Genomic DNA, 19050 nt, shown 5'->3' with positions numbered 1-19050 from the left:
AACGAAAAACACCAAATAATAATAATAATATGCCATTTAGCAGACGCTTTTATCCAAAGCAACTTACAGTCATGTGTGCATACATTTTTACGTATGGGTTTGTCCCGGGGATCGAACCCACTACCCTGGCGTTACAAGCACCATGCTCTACCAGCTGAGCTACAGAGATTCAAGGTGAAGACGCCAGGGCTTGAATAAACATCCCAATACAAGCCATGGTCCAGTATATGCATTCATCTCTTTAGGATTCAGCCCATACTGTCTATTAGTGTGTGTACTGATAACAATAATAAATAAATAATGAATAATCATTTATAAATAATAAATAATGCATGCAGAGCAGAATTAGGCCGATACCCGCTAACTATCAAAATCCAGAAAAGAGCCGTTAAATTCTATAACCACTCAAAAGGAAGCGATTCCCAAACCTTCCATAACAAAGCCATCACCTACAGAGAGATGAACTTGGAGAAGATTCCCCCTAAGTAAGCTGGTCCTGGGGCTCTGTTCATAAACACAAACAGACCCCCACAGAGCCCCAGGACAACAACAACAACAACACAATTAGAATTGTGTGTAATAGTTTATTTATTGATGTGAGTCCATACCGATGTATTTCAGTGTCTTATGACTGTTTATAAAAGACATAGTACCTGTCTTTGATCTTGTTGGTTCGCTCCACTTGGTCGATGTCCATGCGAATCTTGTACTTGACGTGACGCGGCAAAGTAGTGGTCCAGGGATAGACATCCAGGAAGACTAGCCCCGCCCAGAATTTATTCTCCTCCAACAGAAAGAGAGCCTGGTGGGTCAGCTGATCCTCGTCTGTATGGGGCATGAACTTATCCAAACTGATACACTGGATGAGGGGAGAGGGAGGAAGGGGATGGGGGAGAGGGAGGGAGGTGGGGATGGAGGGAGGAGGGAAGGAGGAGGTGGGGGAGAGGGAGGTGGGGATGGAGGGAGGAGGGGATGGAGGAGGAGGGGAAGGAGGGAGGAGGGGATGGAGGAGGGGAGAGGGAGGAGGGGAGAGGGAGGTGGGGATGGAGGAAGGTGGGGAAGGAGGGAGGAGGGGAGAGGGAGGTGGGGATGGAGGGAGGAGGGGAAGGAGGGAGGAGGGGAGAGGGAGGTGTGGATGGAGGGAGGGAAGGATGTGGGGGGAGAGAGGGTGAGGGGGGGAGATAAGAGGAGAGAGAGATTTATTTCACCTATATTTAACCAGGTAAATCAGGTCAGTGTGTGCATGCTTCAAGCGTGTGTGTGTTGTGACTTGTATGCAAGTGTAGCAGGGTGTGTGAATGGGTTAGCAGCATACCTCAGTGTGGACAGAATGTGAATGGATTAGCAGCATACCTCAGTGTGGACAGAGTGTGTGAATGGATTAGCAGCATACCTCAGTGTGGACAGAGTGTGTGAATGGATTAGCAGCATACCTCAGTGTGGACAGAGTGTGTGAATGGATTAGCAGCATACCTCAGTGTGGACAGAGTGTGTGAATGGATTAGCAGCATACCTCAGTGTGGACAGAGTGTGTGAATGGATTAGCAGCATACCTCAGTGTGGACAGAGTGTGTGAATGGATTAGCAGCATACCTCAGTGTGGACAGAGTGTGTGAATGGATTAGCAGCATACCTCAGTGTGGACAGAGTGTGTGAATGGATTAGCAGCATACCTCAGTGTGGACAGAGTGTGTGAATGGATTAGCAGCATACCTCAGTGTGGACAGAGTGTGTGAATGGATTAGCAGCATACCTCAGTGTGGACAGAGTGTGTGAATGGATTAGCAGCATACCTCAGTGTGGACAGAGTGTGAATGGGTGTCACAGTGTCCAGCACTAAACCACTTCCTTTCATGACATTCACTAGAACACTCCACTGACATGGGGAAATGCTGAGATACATTCACATACACACAAAATGGCCTTGTGAATCTCTCTCTCTCTCTCTCTCTCTCTCTCTCTCTCTCTCTCTCTCTCTCTCTCTCTCTCTCTCTCTCTCTTCTTCTCTCTCTCTCTCTCTCTCTCTCTCTCTCTCTCTCTCTCTCTCTCTCTCTCTCTCTCTCTCTCTCTCTCCTCTCTCTCTCTCTCTCTCTCTCTCTCTCTCTCTCTCTCTCTCTCTCTCTCTCTCTCATCACACACACACTTCCATCAACACCACCCAACCCCTACCCCCTAACCCAGAAAATCGAATGAGTGCTGGATAGAGCGATTTGCCCTCTTTTATGTGGTGAGTCCAGGGGTTCCATTTCAATGTGAGTCCCATACACAAAAACAACATTGAGCCCATAGGGAGGGGTGGTTCACTCCCACCCATTCAACGCTTTATCATTGACCACACAAAGACAAGCTGGTAGGGCCATGACAGCAGGCCTGTCCCCCTCTGGTCCTCCTGTCTCACTCCCTGTCTCTCTCCCTGTCTCTCCCCCTGTCTCTCTCCCTGTCTCTCCCCCTGTCTCTCCCCCTGTCTCTCTCCCTGTCTCTCCCCCTGTCTCTCCCCCTGTCTCTCTCCCTGTCTCTCTCCCTGTCTCTCTCCCTGTCTCTCTCCCTGCATCTCTCCCTGTCTCTCTCCCTGTCTCTCTCCCTGTCTCTCTCCTTGTCTCTCCCCCTGTCTCTCTCCCTGTCTCTCTCCCTGCCTCTCTCCCTGTCTCTCTGGCTGCAGGTCTGTCTGTCTGTCTGGTAATGTGATAGGGTAAAAAATGAAGGTGAAAAAAAGGGAAATGTTGTTTTGTTTTGTTGGTCTGTGAGTGACAGAATTGGTTGATGTCTAGATGTCTAGGTCTGAGGATCTCCGTAATGACAGCTTGGACAGATTTTTAGTTTTTTTTTTACGTGGCATGACACTATTTAGTTATCATGTCATTATTCATTAACCCTTACCTCTCCGTACTGGTTGAACATGCGTACGGCCTGGTCTGTGAGGTTGAAGATGTTCCTCCAGTCGAAGCTGGGCATGGTCTCCTCTCTGTCCTCGTCAAGCCCGTTGTACAGGAAGTTGAGGATGTCTTTAGAAGAGAACTCAGTGTCCTCCAGACTCTTGTCTATCAAGTCTGCCACCGTGGGGTTTCTGATGGTGTCCTGCAGGGGGCAGGAAGAGAGAGAGAGAAAAAAAAGTTTTCTAAGTATGTTGCGAGGTTGTAAGAATGCTGATGTTAAGGTTGACTATGGCCTCAATTCAATCATTTCAGATACAGGGAAACCGCACTGCACATTTACAAGTATGTGCTGCTATTTTGGCCAGGTCTCTCTTGAAACCAAGTCAATACCACAACGAGACTAACCAGGTAAAATAAAGGTGAGAAAGAATGAAGACCAATACCCTGTGTGTGTGTGTGTGTGTGTGTGTGTGTGCGTGCACGTGTGTGTGTGCGTGCGTGTGCGCATGTGTGCGTGCACCTGTGTGTGTGCGTGCACGTGTGTGCGTGTGTGCACGTGTGTGCGTGCGTGTGTGTGTGTTACCCTGATCATGTTCATCTGGATGCCACTGTTGAAGAACCTCCAGAGTTGAGGTCCCACCTCCTCCCAGGCCTTTCCCATGGTCATCAGACGCTCCAGCTCCTCAAACGTTGTGTTGGCCTGGAGAGAACATGTTAGTAGTTAAGAGACATCAACACACACACACACACACACACACACACACACACACACACACACACAGACATGAACACACACACACACAGACATGAACACACACACACAGACATGAACACATCGTTTGTTAAGTCTAATGACACTGCTGGTCCTGCTCACACTGCCCTACCCTATGTTTTGACTTCTTTCTCCCCTCTCTCTCCAGATAAAATCCTGCGACTTGTGACTGCAGGCCGCCCAACAACCTGCCCGCTTGACCCCATCCCCTCCTCTCTTCTCCAGACCATCTCCGGTGACCTTCTCCCCTACCTCACCTCGCTGATCAACTCATCCTTGACCGCTGGCTATGTCCCTTCCGTCTTCAAGAGAGCGAGAGTTGCACCCCTTCTCAAAAAACCAACACTCGATCCCACTGATGTCAACAACTACAGACCAGTATCCCTTCTTTCTTTTCTTTCCAAAACTATTGAGCGTGCCGTCTTTAGCCAACTCTTTTGCTATCTCTCTCAGAATGACCTTCTTGATCCAAACCAGTCAGGTTTCAGGACTGGTCATTCAACTGAGACTGCTCTGCTCCGCACTGCTAAAGCGAACTCTCTCTCCTCTGCTCTTGTCCTTCTAGACCTGTCTGCTGCCTTTGATACTGTGAACCATCAGATCCTCCTCTCCACCCTCTCCGAGCTGGGCATCTCCGGCGCGGCTCACTCCTGGATTGCGTCCTACCTGACCGGTCGCTCCTACCAAGTGGCGTGGCGAGAAGCTGTCTCCGCACCACGTGCTCTCACCACTGGTGTCCCCCAGGGCTCAGTTCTAGGCCCTCTCCTATTCTCCCTATACACCAAGTCACTTGGCTCTGTCATATCCTCACATGGCCTCTCCTGTCATTGCTACGCTGACGATACACAACTAATCTTCTCCTTTCCCCCTTCTGATAACCAGGTGGCGAATCCCATCTCTGCATGTCTGGCAGACATATCAGTATGGATGACGGATCACCACCTCAAGCTGAACCCTGGCAAGACGGAGCTGCTCTTCCTCCCGGGGAAGGACTGCCCGTTCCATGATCTCGCCATCACGGTTGACAACTCCGTTGTGTCCTCCTCCCAGAGTGCGAAGAGCCTTGGCGTGACCCTGGACAACACCCTGTCGTTCTCCGCTAACATCAAGGCGGTGACCCGATCCTGCAGGTTTATGCTCTACAACATTCGGAGAGTACGACCCTGCCTTACACAGGAAGCGGCACAGGTCCTAATCCAGGCACTTGTCATCTCCCCGTCTGGATTACTGCAACTCGCTGTTGGCTGGGCTCCCTGCCTGTGCCATTAAACCCCTACAACTCATCCAGAATGCCGCAGCCCGTCTGGTGTTCAACCTTCCCAAGTTCTCTCACGTCACCCCGCTCCTCCGCACACTCCACTGGCTTCCAGTTTAAGCTCGCATCTGTTACAAGACCATGGTGCTTGCCTATGGAGCTGTGAGGGGATCGGCACCTCTGTACCTTCAGGCTCTGATCATTCCCTACACCCAAACGAGGGCATTGCGTTCATCCACCTCTGGCCTGCTGGCTCCCCTTCCTCTGCGGAAGCATAGTTCCCACTCAGCCCAGTCAAAACTGTTCGCTGCTCTGGCACCCCAATGGTGGAACAATGTCCCTCACGACGCCAGGACAGCGGAGTCACTCACCACCTTCCGGAGACATTTGAAACCCCACCTCTTTAAGGAATACCTGGGATAGAATAAAGTAATCCTTCTACCCCCCCCAGCCCCCCCCCCCCCCTAAAACAATAATAAAATAAAATAAAATAAAAACATATTGTAAAGTGGTTATCCCACTGGCTATAGGGTGAATGCACCAATTTGTAAGTCGCTCTGGATAAGAGCGTCTGCTAAATGACGTAAATGTAAATGTAAACACACACACACACACACACACACACACACACGGACACACACACAGACACACAGACATGAACACACACACAGACATGAACACACATAGACACAGACAGATTTGAGACACACACATAAAGGCCATCAATACTATGAAGTCCTGTCTTCCTCAGATCTCCAGTATGTAGTTTCTACATGTGTATATATCTATATACTATACTATCATACTATCCAGGTCTGTGCCCAAACAGTTTGAGCTTCTACTTCTAAAAATCCACCTTTCCAGAAATAAGTCTCTCACTGTTGCCGCTTGCTACAGACCCCCCTCAGCCCCCAGCTGTGCCCTGAACACCATATGTGAATTGATTGCCCCCCATCTATCCTCAGAGTTCATATTGCTTAGTGACCTAAACTGGGATATGCTTAACACCCCGGCCGTCCTACAATCTAAACTAGATGCCCTCAATCTCACACAAATTATCAAGGAACCTACCAGGTACAACCCTAAATCCGTTAACATGGGCACCCTCATAGATATCATCCTGACTAATTTACCCTCTAAATACACCTCCGCTGTCTTCAACCAGTATCTCAGCGATCACTGCCTCATTGCCTGCCTCCGTGCCTCATTGAGCCTCCGCGCTCAAACGACCACCCCTCATCACTGTCAAATGCTCCCTAAAACACTTCAGCGAGCAGGCCTTTCTAATTGACCTGGCCCGGGTATCCTGGATGGATATTGACCTCATTCCGTCAGTAGAGGATGCCTGGTTGTTCTTTAAAAGTGCTTTCCTCTCCATCTTAAATAAGCATGCCCCATTCAAAAAATTCAGAACTAAGAACAGATACAGTGAGGGAAAACGTACAAAATCAGCAGAGGATCAAATACTTTTTTCCCTCACTGTATAGCCCCTGGTTCACCCCAGACTTGACTGCCCTTGACCAGCACAAAAACATCCTGTGGCGTACGGCATTAGCAGCGAACAGCCCCCGCGATATGCAACTTTTCAGGGAAGTCAGGAACCAATAAACACAATCAGTTAGGAAAGCAAAGGCTAACTTTTTCAAACAGAAATTTGCATCCTGTAGCACTAACTCCAAAAAGTTTTGGGACACTGTAAAGTCCATGGAGAATAAGAGCACCTCCTCCCAGCTGCCCACTGCACTGAGGCTAGGAAACATTGTCACTACCGATAAATCTACGATAATCAAAAATTTCAACAAGCATTTTGCTACGGCTGGCCATGCTTTCCACCTGGCTACCCCTACCCCAGCCACCAGCTCTGCACCCTCCGCTGCAACTTGCCCATGCCCCCCCCCGATTCTCCTTCAGATAGCTGATGTTCTGAAAGAGCTGCAAAATCTGGACCCCTACAAATCAGCTGGGCTAGACAATCTGGACCCTTTCTTTCTAAAATTAGCCTCCGAAATTGTCGCAACCCCTATCACCAGCCTGTTCAACCTCTCTTTCGTATCGTCTGAGATCCCCAGAGATTGGAAAGCTGCCGCGGTCATCCCCCTCTTCAAAGGGGGTGACACTCTAGATCCAAACTGTTACAGACCTACAGTGAGGGAAAAAAATATTTGATCCCCTGCTGATTTTGTACGTTTTCCTACTGACAAAGACATGATCAGTCTATAATTTTAATGGTAGGTTTATTTGAACAGTGAGAGACAGAATAACAACAAAATAATCCAGAAAAACGCATGTCAAAAATGTTATAAATTGATTCGCATTTTAATGAGGGAAATAAGTATTTGACCCCTCTGCAAAACATGACTTAGTACTTGGTGGCAAAACCCTTGTTGGCAATCACAGATGTCAGACGTTTCTTGTAGTTGGCCACCAGGTTTGCAGACATCTCAGGAGGGATTTTGTTCCACTCCTCTTTGCAGATCTTCGCCAAATCATTAAGGTTTCGAGGCTGACGTTTGGCAACTTGAACCTTCAGGTCCCTCCACAGATTTTCTATAGGATTAAGGTCTAGAGACTGGCTAGGCCACTCCAGGACATTAATGTGCTTCTTCTTGAGCCACTCCTTTGTTGCCTTGGCCGTGTGTTTTGGGTCATTGTCATGCTGGAATATCCATCCACGACCCATTTTCAATGCCCTGGCTGAGGGAAGGAGGTTCTCACCCAAGATTTGACGGTACATGGCCCCGTCCATCGTCCCTTTGATGCGGTGAAGTTGTCCTGTGCCCTTAGCAGAAAAACACCCCCAAAGCATAATGTTTCCACCTCCATGTTTGATGGTGTTCTTGGGGTCATAGGCAGCATTCCTCCTCCTCCAAACACGGGAGTTGAGTTGATGCCAAAGAGCTCTATTTTGGTCTCATCTGACCACAACACTTTTACCCAGTTCTCCTCTGAATCATTCAGATGTTCATTGGCAAACTTCAGACGGCCCTGTATATGTGCTTTCTTGAGCAGGGGGACCTTGCGGGCACTGCAGGATTTCAGTCCTTCACGGCGTAGTGTGTAACCAATTGTTTTCTTGGTGACTATGGTCCCAGCTGCCTTGAGATCATTGACAACATTCTCCTGTGTAGTTCTGGGCTGATTCTTCACCGTTCTCATGATCATTGCAACTCCACGAGGTGAGATCATGCATGGAGCCCCAGGCCGAGGGAGATTGACAGTTCTTTTGTGTTTCTTCCATTTGCGAATAATCGCACCAAGTGTTGTCACCTTCTCACCAAGCTGCTTGGCGATGGTCTTGTAGCCCATTCCAGCCTTGTGTAGGTCTACAATCGTGTCCCTGACATCCTTGGAGAGCTCTTTGGTCTTGGCCATGGTGGAGAGTTTGGAATCTGATTTATTGATTGCTTCTGTGGACAGGTGTCTTTTATACAGGTAACAAGCTGAGATTAGGAGCACTCCCTTTAAGAGTGTGCTCCTAATCTCAGCTCGTTACCTGTATAAAAGACACCTGGGAGCCAGAAATCTTTCTGATTGAGAGGGGATCAAATACTTATTTCCCTCATTAAAATGCAAATCAATTTATAACATTTTTGACATGCGTTTTTCTGGATTTTTTTGTTGTTATTCTGTCTCTCACTGTTCAAATAAACCTACCATTAAAAGTATAGACTGATCATTTCTTTGTCAGTGGGCAATTGTACAAAATCAGCAGGGGATCAAATACTTTTTTCCCTCACTGTATATCCATCCTGCCCTGCCTTTCAAAAGTATTTGAAAGCCAAGTTAACAAACAGATCACCGACCATTTAGAATCCAACCGTACCTTCTCCGCTATGCAATCTGGTTTCCGAGCTGGTCATGAGTGTACCTCAGCCACGCTCAAGGTCCTAAACGATATAATTACCGCGATCGATAAAAGACAGTACTGTGTAGCCGTCTTCATTGACCTGGCCAAGGCTTTTGACACTGTCAATCACCGCATTCTTATTGGCAGACTAAATAGCCTTGGTTTCTCAAATGACTGCCTCGCCTGGTTCACCAACTACTTCTCAGATAGAGTTCAATATGTCAAATCGGAGGGCATGTTGTCTGGACCTCTGGCAGTCTCTATGGGGGTGCCACAGGGTTCAATTCTCGGGCCGACTCTATTCTCTGTGTATATCAATGATGTCGCTCTTGCTGCTGGTGACTCTCAGATCCACCTCTATGCAGACGACACCATTTTGTATACATCTGGCCCTTCATTGGACACTGTGTTAACAAACCTCCAAACAAGCTTCAATGCCATATAACACTCCTTCCATGGCCTCCAACTGCTCTTAAACGCTAGTAAAACTAAATGCATGCTCTTCAATCGAACACTGCTTGCACCCGCCTGCCCGACTAGAATCACTACTCTCGGCGGGTCTGACTTAGAATATGTGGACAACTACAAATACCTAGGTGTCTGGTTAGACTGTAAACTCTCCTTCCAGACTCACATTAAGCATCTCCAATCCAAAATTAAATCTAGAATCGGCTTCCTATTTCACAACAAAGCCTCCTTCACTCATGCTGCTAAACATGCCCTCTTAAAAACTGACTATCCTACCGATCCTTGACTTCGGCGATGTCAATTACAAAATAGCTTCCAACACTCTACTCAGCAAATTGGATGTAGTCTATCACAGTGCCATCCGTTTTGTCACCAAAGCCCCATATACTACCGACCATTGTGACCTGTACGCTCTCGTTGGCTGGCCCTCACTACATATTCGTCGCCAACCCACTGGCTCCAGGTCATCTATAAATCCCTTCTAGGCAAATCCCCGCCTTATCTTAGCTCATTGGTCACCATAGCAACACCCACCCGTAGTCTGCGCTCCAGCAGGTATATCTCACTGGTCATCCCCAAAGCCAACACCTCCTTTGGTCGCATCTATCACTCCAGTGTTAATATTAAATTATAATAGTAATTATTTTGCACAATGGCCTATTCATTGCCTTACCTCCATAACTTACTACATTTGCACACACTGTATATAGATTTTCTATTGTGTTATTGACTGTACGTTTTGTTTATTCCATATGTAACTCTGTGTTGTTGTTTTTATCGCACTGCTTTGCTTTATCTTGGCCAGGTCGCAGTTGAAAATGAGAACTTGTTCTCAACTGGCTTACCTGGTTAAATAAAGGTGAAATCATTTTTTTATATATATCTATATATCTATATATCTCAAAGCAGCTCAGTGGAATTTCCTCAACATCTGTTTTCTGTCAACTGCTGTAAATATGACATCACAAATGTTATATGAATGAGCTCTGTTCTCTTTTCACCCCACACATTCAATTTAGCGTTGAACCCCCCTGTTACAAACACAATTCCTCAGCAGGGTGTGCGCGTGCGTTCACATCTGTTGGGGTTAACAAGAGTCAAGGAGGAGGAGAGGAGGGTCTGCGTTGTCTTACACTCTTCAGTATCAGTCTGATGGCTGGGGAGTCTGGAGCATAGAGGATCTTCCCCATAAAGAGAGGCTTGACTGAACTCCACACGATCTTAGTGACCGGGTTAGACTCCAGAGTCTGCATCAGGTCATTACAGAACGGAGCTGAGGGGAGGAGGAGAGGAAGGGAGGGAGGGAGAGAGAGAGAGAGAGAGAGAGAGAGAGAGAGAGAGAGAGAGAGAGAGAGAGAGAGAGAGAGAGAGAGAGAGAGAGAGAGAGAGAGAGAGAGAGAGAGAGAGAGAGAGAGAGAGAGAGAGAGAGAGAGAGAGAGAGAGAGAGAGAGAGAGAGGGAGAGAGAGAGAGAGAGAGAGAGAGAGAGAGAGAGAGAGAGAGAGAGAGAGAGAGAGAGAGAGAGAGAGAGAGAGAGAGAGAGAGAGAGAGAGAGAGAGAGAGAGAGAGAGAAATGTCTAGTTAGCCTGTGACAATGGAAGCAATGGAATAGTTCCTAAAGTGCAAACTCTGAGCACATCTCAAATATTGTCAAGTATTTGACATGATGTATTCAACCCGGATCTGAGCCCTAGTCCTGACTCTACTTACTGGTTGTCATGTCGTAGACATAGTCGTGGTTCTTGGATCCATTCACCCCCAGGAACACCTTGTAGTTGTTGTCTTCATACCAGTTGAAGGAGAGCACCCTGGATCCCTCTCCCTCTGGGTACCCACAGAACAGGGCCGACACAGTGCTCATCAGCTGGCTAAAGGAGCTGGGAACGCCAGCCTGGAACAATGGGTAGACCACCTTCAGAAGGTCCTTGGTGCTGTTCCTCTCAAAGAGCTGGGGATAGAGAGAGAGAGAGAGAGAGAGAGGGGGGGGGGGGGAGGGAAGAGATGGAGGAAAAAGAGAAGGTAAGGTCCTTGGTTCTGTTCATCTTAGTGCTGAGCGATTAACTGTCATTTCGGTTATTTTTCGTTTTTTAAACAACGAATTGACCATCGGTTCAATTATTTGAATTCCATTTCGTTCAGGTTTTTTTCTGTGAGCATAATGCACAGTTTTTATAGAGAAAGATCAAGCCCTATCTGTGCGATGTAGCAGGGAGTTGTAGTTTCCAACAGGCCAATATTCTACATAGTTTAGCACAGAAAAAGTGGTCATTAACTACAATGACTATAATCCATTGTGCGCCTACACAGAGAGGGAGAGAAGAGACAGAAGACGTGTGATGGTTAGAGAGCTGTTGCTTCGTGAGGTATCTCTACCTGAAAATACATGATCTAAGTGATAGATAGTTGATATTCAGCAGTCATAAATGTATGCCTTATTTACTTTGAAGAACTACTAAAACAGTGATTTTGTCAGACAGCAGCTCTATAGAAAAGAGATGACTTGGAATTAAATAATAAAGTAATCAAATAAAACAAATGTAACAACAACTGAAATATGTTATTAAAGTAAAGGAATGTGACTAGAATGCTATTTGGCCCTAAACAGAGAGTACACAGTGGCAGAATACCTGACCACTGTGACTGACCCAAACTTAAGGAAAGCTTTGACTATGTACAGACTCAGTGAGCATAGCCTTGCTATTGAGAAAGGCCGCCATAGGCAGACCTGGCTCTCAAGAGAAGACAGGCTATGTGCACACTGCCCACAAAATGAGGTGGAAACAGAGCTGCACTTCCTAACTTCCTGCCAAATGTATGACCATATTAGAGACACATATTTCCCTCAGATTACAGAGATCCACAAAGAATTAGAAAACAAATCCAATTTTGATAAACTCTCATATCTATTGGGTGAAATACCACAGTGTGCCATCACAGCTGCAAGATTTGTGACCTGTTGCCACAAGAAAAGGGCAACCAGTGAAGAACAAACGCCATTGTCAATACAACCCATATTTATATTGATTTATTTTCCCATTTATACTTTAACTATTTGCACATTGTTACAACACTGTATATAGACATAATATGACATTTGAAATGTCTTTATTCTTTTGAAACTTCTGAGTGTAATTTTTACTGTTAATATTTATTGTTTATTTCACTTTTGTTTACTATCTACTTCACTTGCTTTGGCAATGTTAACACACGTTTCCCATGCCAATAAAGCCCTTAAATTGAATTGAAATTGAATTGATAGGGTTATACTGTAAATATGAGTGTTACACTGCCCCTTCACCCCATTTGTCCGCTCTACAACAACACAAATGAGGTCAAGATAAAAGTGTTGCAAGGACACTCACACATAGATCCATATTTAAAGGGAAAAACACAATGCTCAGAACATTAAACAACACAGTCTGAACTCACCTTTCCTACTGATAACAAGGATAGGTGTTGGGTGGGCCATTTCTCCTACTGATAACAAGGATAGGTGTTGGGTGGGCCATTTCTCCTACTGATAACAAGGATAGGTGTTTGGTGGGCCATTTCTCCTACTGATAACAACGATAGGTGTTGGGTGGGCCATTTCTCCTACTGATAACAAGGATAGGTGTTTGGTGGGCCATTTCTCCTACTGATAACAATGATAGGTGTTGGGTGGAACATTTCTCCTACTGATAACAAGGATAGGTGTTGGGTGGGCCATTTCTCCTACTGATAACAAGGATAGGTGTTGGGTGGGCCATTTCTCCTACTGATAACAAGGATAGGTGTTGGGTGGGCCATTTCTCCTACTGATAACAATGATAGGTGTTGGGTGGGCCATTTCTCCTACTGATAACAAGGATAGGTGTTGGGTGGGCCATTTCTCCTACTGATAACAATGATAGGTGTTTGGTGGGCCATTTCTCCTACTGATAACAATGATAGGTGTTGGGTGGGCCATTTCTCCTACTGATAACAATGATAGGTGTTGGGTGGGCCATTTCTCCTACTGATAACAATGATAGGTGTTGGGTGGGCCATTTCTCCTACTGATAACAAGGATAGGTGTTTGGTGGGCCATTTCTCCTACTGATAACAAGGATAGGTGTTGGGTGGGCCATTTCTCCTACTGATAACAATGATAGGTGTTGGGTGGGCCATTTCTCCTACTGATAACAAGGATAGGTGTTGGGTGGGCCATTTCTCCTACTGATAACAAGGATAGGTGTTTGGTGGGCCATTTCTCCTATTGATAACAAGGATAGGTGTTTGGTGGGCCATTTCTCCTACTGATAACAAAGATAGGTGTTTGGTGGGCCATTTCTCCTACTGATAACAAAGATAGGTGTTGGTGGGCCATTTCTCCTACTGATAACAAAGATAGGTGTTTGGTGGGCCATTTCTCCTACTGATAACAAGGATAGGTGTTGGGTGGGCCATTTCTCCTATTGATAACAAGGATAGGTGTTGGGTGGGCCATTTCTCCTACTGATAACAATGATAGGTGTTGGGTGGGCCATTTCTCCTACTGATAACAATGATAGGTGTTGGGTGGGCCTCATCACGGCTCCTAGTGGGAGAAACTAACAGCTCCCTGTTAGTGGGAGAAACTAACAGCTTCCTGTTAATGGGAGAAACTAACAGCTTCCTGTTAATGGGAGAAACTAACAGCTTCCTGTTACTGGAAGAAACTAACAGCTTCCTGTTAATGGGAGAAACTAACAGCTTCCTGTTGATGGGAGAAACTAACAGCTTCCTGTTACTGGGAGAAACTAACAGCTTCCTGTTAATGGGAGAAACTAACAGCTTCCTGTTAATGGGAGAAACTAACAGCTTCCTGTTACTGGGAGAAACTAACAGCTTCCTGTTAATGGGAGAAACTAACAGCTTCCTGTTACTGGGAGAAACTAACAGCTTCCTCATCAAAGCTCCCTGTTACTGGGAGAAACTAACAGCTTCCTGTTACTGGGAGAAACTAACAGCTTCCTCATCAAAGCTCCCTGTTACTGGGAGAAACTAACAGCTTCCTGTTACTGGGAGAAACTAACAGCTTCCTGTTACTGGGAGAAACTAACAGCTTCCTGTTACTGGGAGAAACTAACAGCTTCCTGTTAATGGGAGAAACTAACAGCTTCCTCATCAAAGCTTCCTGTTACTGGGAGAAACTAACAGCTCCCTGTTACTGGGAGAAACTAACAGCTTCCTGTTACTGGGAGAAACTAACAGCGTCCTGTTAATGGGAGAAACTAACAGCTTCCTGTTACTGGGAGAAACTAACAGCTTCCTCATCAAAGCTCCCTGTTACTGGGAGAAACTAACAGCTTCCTGTTACTGGGAGAAACTAACAGCTTCCTGTTACTGGGAGAAACTAACAGCTTCCTCATCAAAGCTCCCTGTTACTGGGAGAAACTAACAGCTTCCTGTTACTGGGAGAAACTAACAGCTTCCTGTTACTGGGAGAAACTAACAGCTTCCTGTTACTGGGAGAAACTAACAGCTTCCTGTTAATGGGAGAAACTAACAGCTTCCTCATCAAAGCTTCCTGTTACTGGGAGAAACTAACAGCTCCCTGTTACTGGGAGAAACTAACAGCTTCCTGTTACTGGGAGAAACTAACAGCGTCCTGTTAATGGGAGAAACTAACAGCTTCCTGTTACTGGGAGAAACTAACAGCTTCCTCATCAAAGCTCCCTGTTACTGGGAGAAACTAACAGCTTCCTGTTACTGGGAGAAACTAACAGCTTCCTGTTACTGGAAGAAACTAACAGCTTCCTGTTACTGGGAGCAACTAACAGCTTCCTGTTACTGGGAGAAACTAACAGCTTCCTCATCAAAGCTTCCTGTTACTGGGAGAAACTAACAGCTTCCTCATCACAGCTTCCTGTTACTAGAAGAAACTAACAGCTTCCTCATCACAGCTTCCTGTTACTAGGAGACACTAACAGTTTCCTCATCACAGATCCTAGTGGGAGAAACTAACAGCTTCCTCATCACAGCTTCCTGTTACTAGGAGACAGTAACAGCTTCCTCATCACAGATCCTAGTGGGAGAAACTAACAGCTTCTTGTTACTGGAGAAATCAGAGAGGGAACTGAGTGATGTATTCAGAAAATGTTGAGAGGGAGGGGGAAAGATAAAGAGAGGACAGAGAGAGAGAGAGAGAGAGAGAGAGAGAGAGAGAGAGAGAGAGAGAGAGAGAGTAGAGAGAGAGATAGATGAGAGAGAGAGAGAGAGAGAGAGAGAGAGAGAGAGAGAGAGAGAGAGAGAGAGAGAGAGAGAGAGAGAGAGAGAGAGACAGAGAGAGAGAGAGTGAGAGAGAGAGACAGAGAGAGAGAGAGAGAGAGGGAGAGAGAGAGAGAGAGAGAGAAAGGGGGTGGAGACAGAGAGAGAGAGAGAGAGAGAGAGAGAGAGAGAGAGAGAGAGAGAGAGAGAGAGAGAGAGAGAGAGAGAGAGAGAGAGAGGGTGGAGACAGAGCAGGGCAGAGAAAGAGAGATGATAGATGACCACTCACCACTTGGACCTTCTCTGATACAGCGGTAAGGACACGCCCCCAGTAGCGTAGGTCTGGTCCGTCCGTGTGGTTGTCCAACACCCGGGGCAGCTGGGAAAAGACAGATTGGACAGGTTGGACATACAGTAGGTGTCACGACTCCCTCCGAAGCTGCCACCTCTACTTGTTCGGTCAGGCTTCAGCGTTCGTCGTCACCGGCCTTCTAGCCACTGCCGCTCCTCATCTAATCATTCCACATTTCAGGGACTACAGATGAAGACTAGCCGGCTGGACCATTTACAGAAATATTGATGAGATGTGCATTGTCCCTGTCAAATACATGAAACAGAAAGTTTGAATACTTTGAGATGTTTAAAAGCACTTAGAATACATTTTTATTTGATTAGTTTTGGGATATGGCGAGGTTAGCAAATATTTACAATTTTGCAAAGATAGCTAACTAGGCCTAAATCATGCAAAGGTAACTAACTGGGCCTAAAACTAGGACTTTTCAGGGAAGTCAGGAACCAATATACACAATCAGTTATGAAAGCAAAGGCTAGCTTTTTCAAACAGAAATGTGCATCTTGTAGCACTAACTCCAAAAAGTTTTGGGACACTGTAAAGTCCATGGAGAATAAGAGCACCTCCTCCCAACTGCCCACTGCACTGAGGCTAGGAAACACTGTCACCACCGATAAATCTACAATAATCGAGAATTTCAACAAGCATTTTGCTACGGCTGGCCATGCTTTCCACCTGGCTACCACTACCCTGGCCACCAGCTCTGCACCCTCCGCTGCAACTTGCCCATGCCCCCCCTCCCCGCTTCTCCTTTACAAATATTCAAACAGCTGATGTTCTGAAAAAGCTGAAAAATCTGGACCCCTACAAATCAGCTGGGCTAGACAATCTGTCAATCAATTGTCGCAACCCCTATTACCAGCCTGTTCAACCTCTCTTTCGTAACATCTGAGATCCCCAGAGATTGGAAAGCTGCCGCGGTCATCCCCCTCTTCAAAGGGGGTGACACTCTAGATCCAAACTGTTACAGACCTATATCCATCCTGCCCTGCCTTTCGAACGTTTTTGAATGCCAATTTAACAAACAGATCACCGACCATTTCGAATTACACCGTACCTTCTCCGCTATGCAATCCGGTTTCCGAGCTGGTCATGGGTGCACCTCAGCCACGCTCAAGGTCCTAAACGATATTATAACCGCAATCGATAAAAGACAGTACTGCGCAGCCGTCTTCATCGACCTGGCCAAGGCTTTCGACTCTGTCAACCACCGCATTTTTATTGGCAGACTAAATAGCCTTGGTTTCTCAAATGACTGCCTCGCCTGGTTCACCAACTACTTCTCAGATAGAGTTCAATGTGTCAAATCGGAGGGCCTGTTGTCTGGACCTCTGGCAGTCTCTATGGGGGTGCCACAGGGTTCAATTCTCGGGCCGACTCTATTCTCTGTGTATATCAATGATGTTGCTCTTGCTGCTGGTGACGCTCGGATCCACCTCTATGCGGACGACACCATTTTGTATACATCTGGCCCTTCATTGGACACTGTGTTAACAAACCTCCAAACGAGCTTCAACGCCATACAACACTCCTTCCGTAGCCTCCAACTGTTCTTAAACACTAGTAAAACTAAATGCATGCTCTTCAACAGAACGCTGCTTGCACCCGCCCACCCGACTAGAATCACTACTCTCGGCGGGTCTGACCTAGAGTATGTGGACAACTACAAATACCTAGGTGTCTGGTTAGACTGTAATCTCTCCTTCCAGACTCACATTAAGCATCTCCAATCAAAAGTTAGATCTAGAATCGGCTTCCTATTTCACAACAAAGCCTCCTTCTCTCATGCTGCCAAACATGGATGTAGTCTATCACAGTGCCATCCGTTTTGTCACCAAAGCCCCATATACTACCCACCATTGTGACCTGTACGCTCTCGTTGGCTGGCCCTCACTACATATTTGTCACCAACCCACTGGCTCCAGGTCATCTATAAATCACTGCTAGGCAAATCCCCGTCTTATCTTAGCTCACTGGTCACCATAGCAACACCCACCCGTAGTTTGCGCTCCAGCAGGTATATCTCACTGGTCATCCCCAAAGCCAACACCTCCTTTGGCCGCCATTCCTTCCAGTTCTCTGCTGCCAATGACTGGAATGAACTGCAAAAATCTCTGAAGCTGGAGACTCTTATCTCCCTCACTAAGTTTAAGCATCAGTTGTCAGAGCAGCTTACCAATCACTGCACCTGTACACAGCCCATCTGTAATTAGCCCACCCAACCACCTCATCCCCATATTGTTATTTATTTTGCTAATTTGCACCCCAGTATCTCTATTTGCACATCATCTTTTGCACATCTATCATTCCAGTGTTAATACGAAATTGTAACTATTTTGCACTATGGCCTATTTATTGCCTTACCTCCATAACTTACTACATTTGCACACACTGTATATATATTTTCTGTTGTATTTTTGACTTTATGTATTTTTACCCCATATGTAACTCTGTGTTGTTGTTTTTATCGCACTGCTTTGCTTTATCTTGGCCAGGTCGCAGTTGTAAATGAGAACTTGTTCTCAACTGGCTTACCTGGTTAAATAAAGGTTAAATAAAATAAAAAATAAAATGCAAAGATAGCTAACCAGGCCTAAATCAACTAGCAGGGTGCTTTACTCTCAACTCTTTCACCTTTACGACTTTTTATTTTTTAAATTTTATTTCACCTTTATTTAACCAGGTAAGCCAGTTGAGAACAAGTTCTCATTTACAACTGCGACCTGGCCAAGATAAAGCAAAGCAGTGCGATAAAAACAACAACACATAGTTACATATGGGGTAAAACAAAACATAAAGTCAAAAATACAACAGAAAATATATATACAGTGTGTGCAAATGTAGCAAGTTATGGAGGTAAGGCAATAAATAGGCTATAGTGCAAAATAATTACAATTAGTATTAACACTAGAATGATAGATGTGCAAGAGATGATGTACGACTTTAAAGGAAAACCCCTTAACACTGGGTCTTCAAGGCCCCTGACATGGCACAGAGTCACTACGGAAACAGAGAACGCCAACACAAACATCTTACATGCTTCCTATGACATTCCTTACACTTCCATTTCAATGAACAAAGGAGGGAGGGAGGGAGGGAGGGAGGGAGGGAGGGAGGGAGGTAGGGAGGGAGGGAGGGAGGGAGGGAGGTAGGGAGGGAGGGAGGGAGGAGGGAGGGAGGGAGGGAGGGAGGGAGGGAGGGAGGGAGGGAGGGAGGGACATGGGGGATAGGAGAGGAGAGGTTGAGATAGTAGTGATCTATTAGTAGGAGGGAGG

At 46.2% G+C, this 19050-nt stretch overlaps 1 protein-coding gene across 1 annotated transcript in view; it reads right to left on the bottom strand.

Annotated features, from left to right (window-relative positions):
- Nucleotides 1-19050, bottom strand: part of LOC121535698 (retinal-specific phospholipid-transporting ATPase ABCA4-like) — a 98340-nt gene that overhangs the window by 64765 nt on the left and 14525 nt on the right. Inside the window, exons 8-13 of the mRNA XM_041842962.2 lie at nucleotides 15713-15802; nucleotides 10924-11161; nucleotides 10349-10488; nucleotides 3457-3573; nucleotides 2878-3075; nucleotides 654-859 (exon numbers count right to left, since the gene is read on the bottom strand). Of these exons, the coding sequence (XP_041698896.2) occupies nucleotides 654-859; nucleotides 2878-3075; nucleotides 3457-3573; nucleotides 10349-10488; nucleotides 10924-11161; nucleotides 15713-15802 (989 nt within the window). The remainder of the gene's footprint in view (nucleotides 1-653; nucleotides 860-2877; nucleotides 3076-3456; nucleotides 3574-10348; nucleotides 10489-10923; nucleotides 11162-15712; nucleotides 15803-19050) is intronic.

Source organism: Coregonus clupeaformis, unplaced genomic scaffold (genome assembly GCF_020615455.1).
Source record: "Coregonus clupeaformis isolate EN_2021a unplaced genomic scaffold, ASM2061545v1 scaf0751, whole genome shotgun sequence".
NCBI lineage: Eukaryota > Metazoa > Chordata > Actinopteri > Salmoniformes > Salmonidae > Coregonus > Coregonus clupeaformis.
This window is presented reverse-complemented; position numbering and strand designations above follow the sequence as displayed.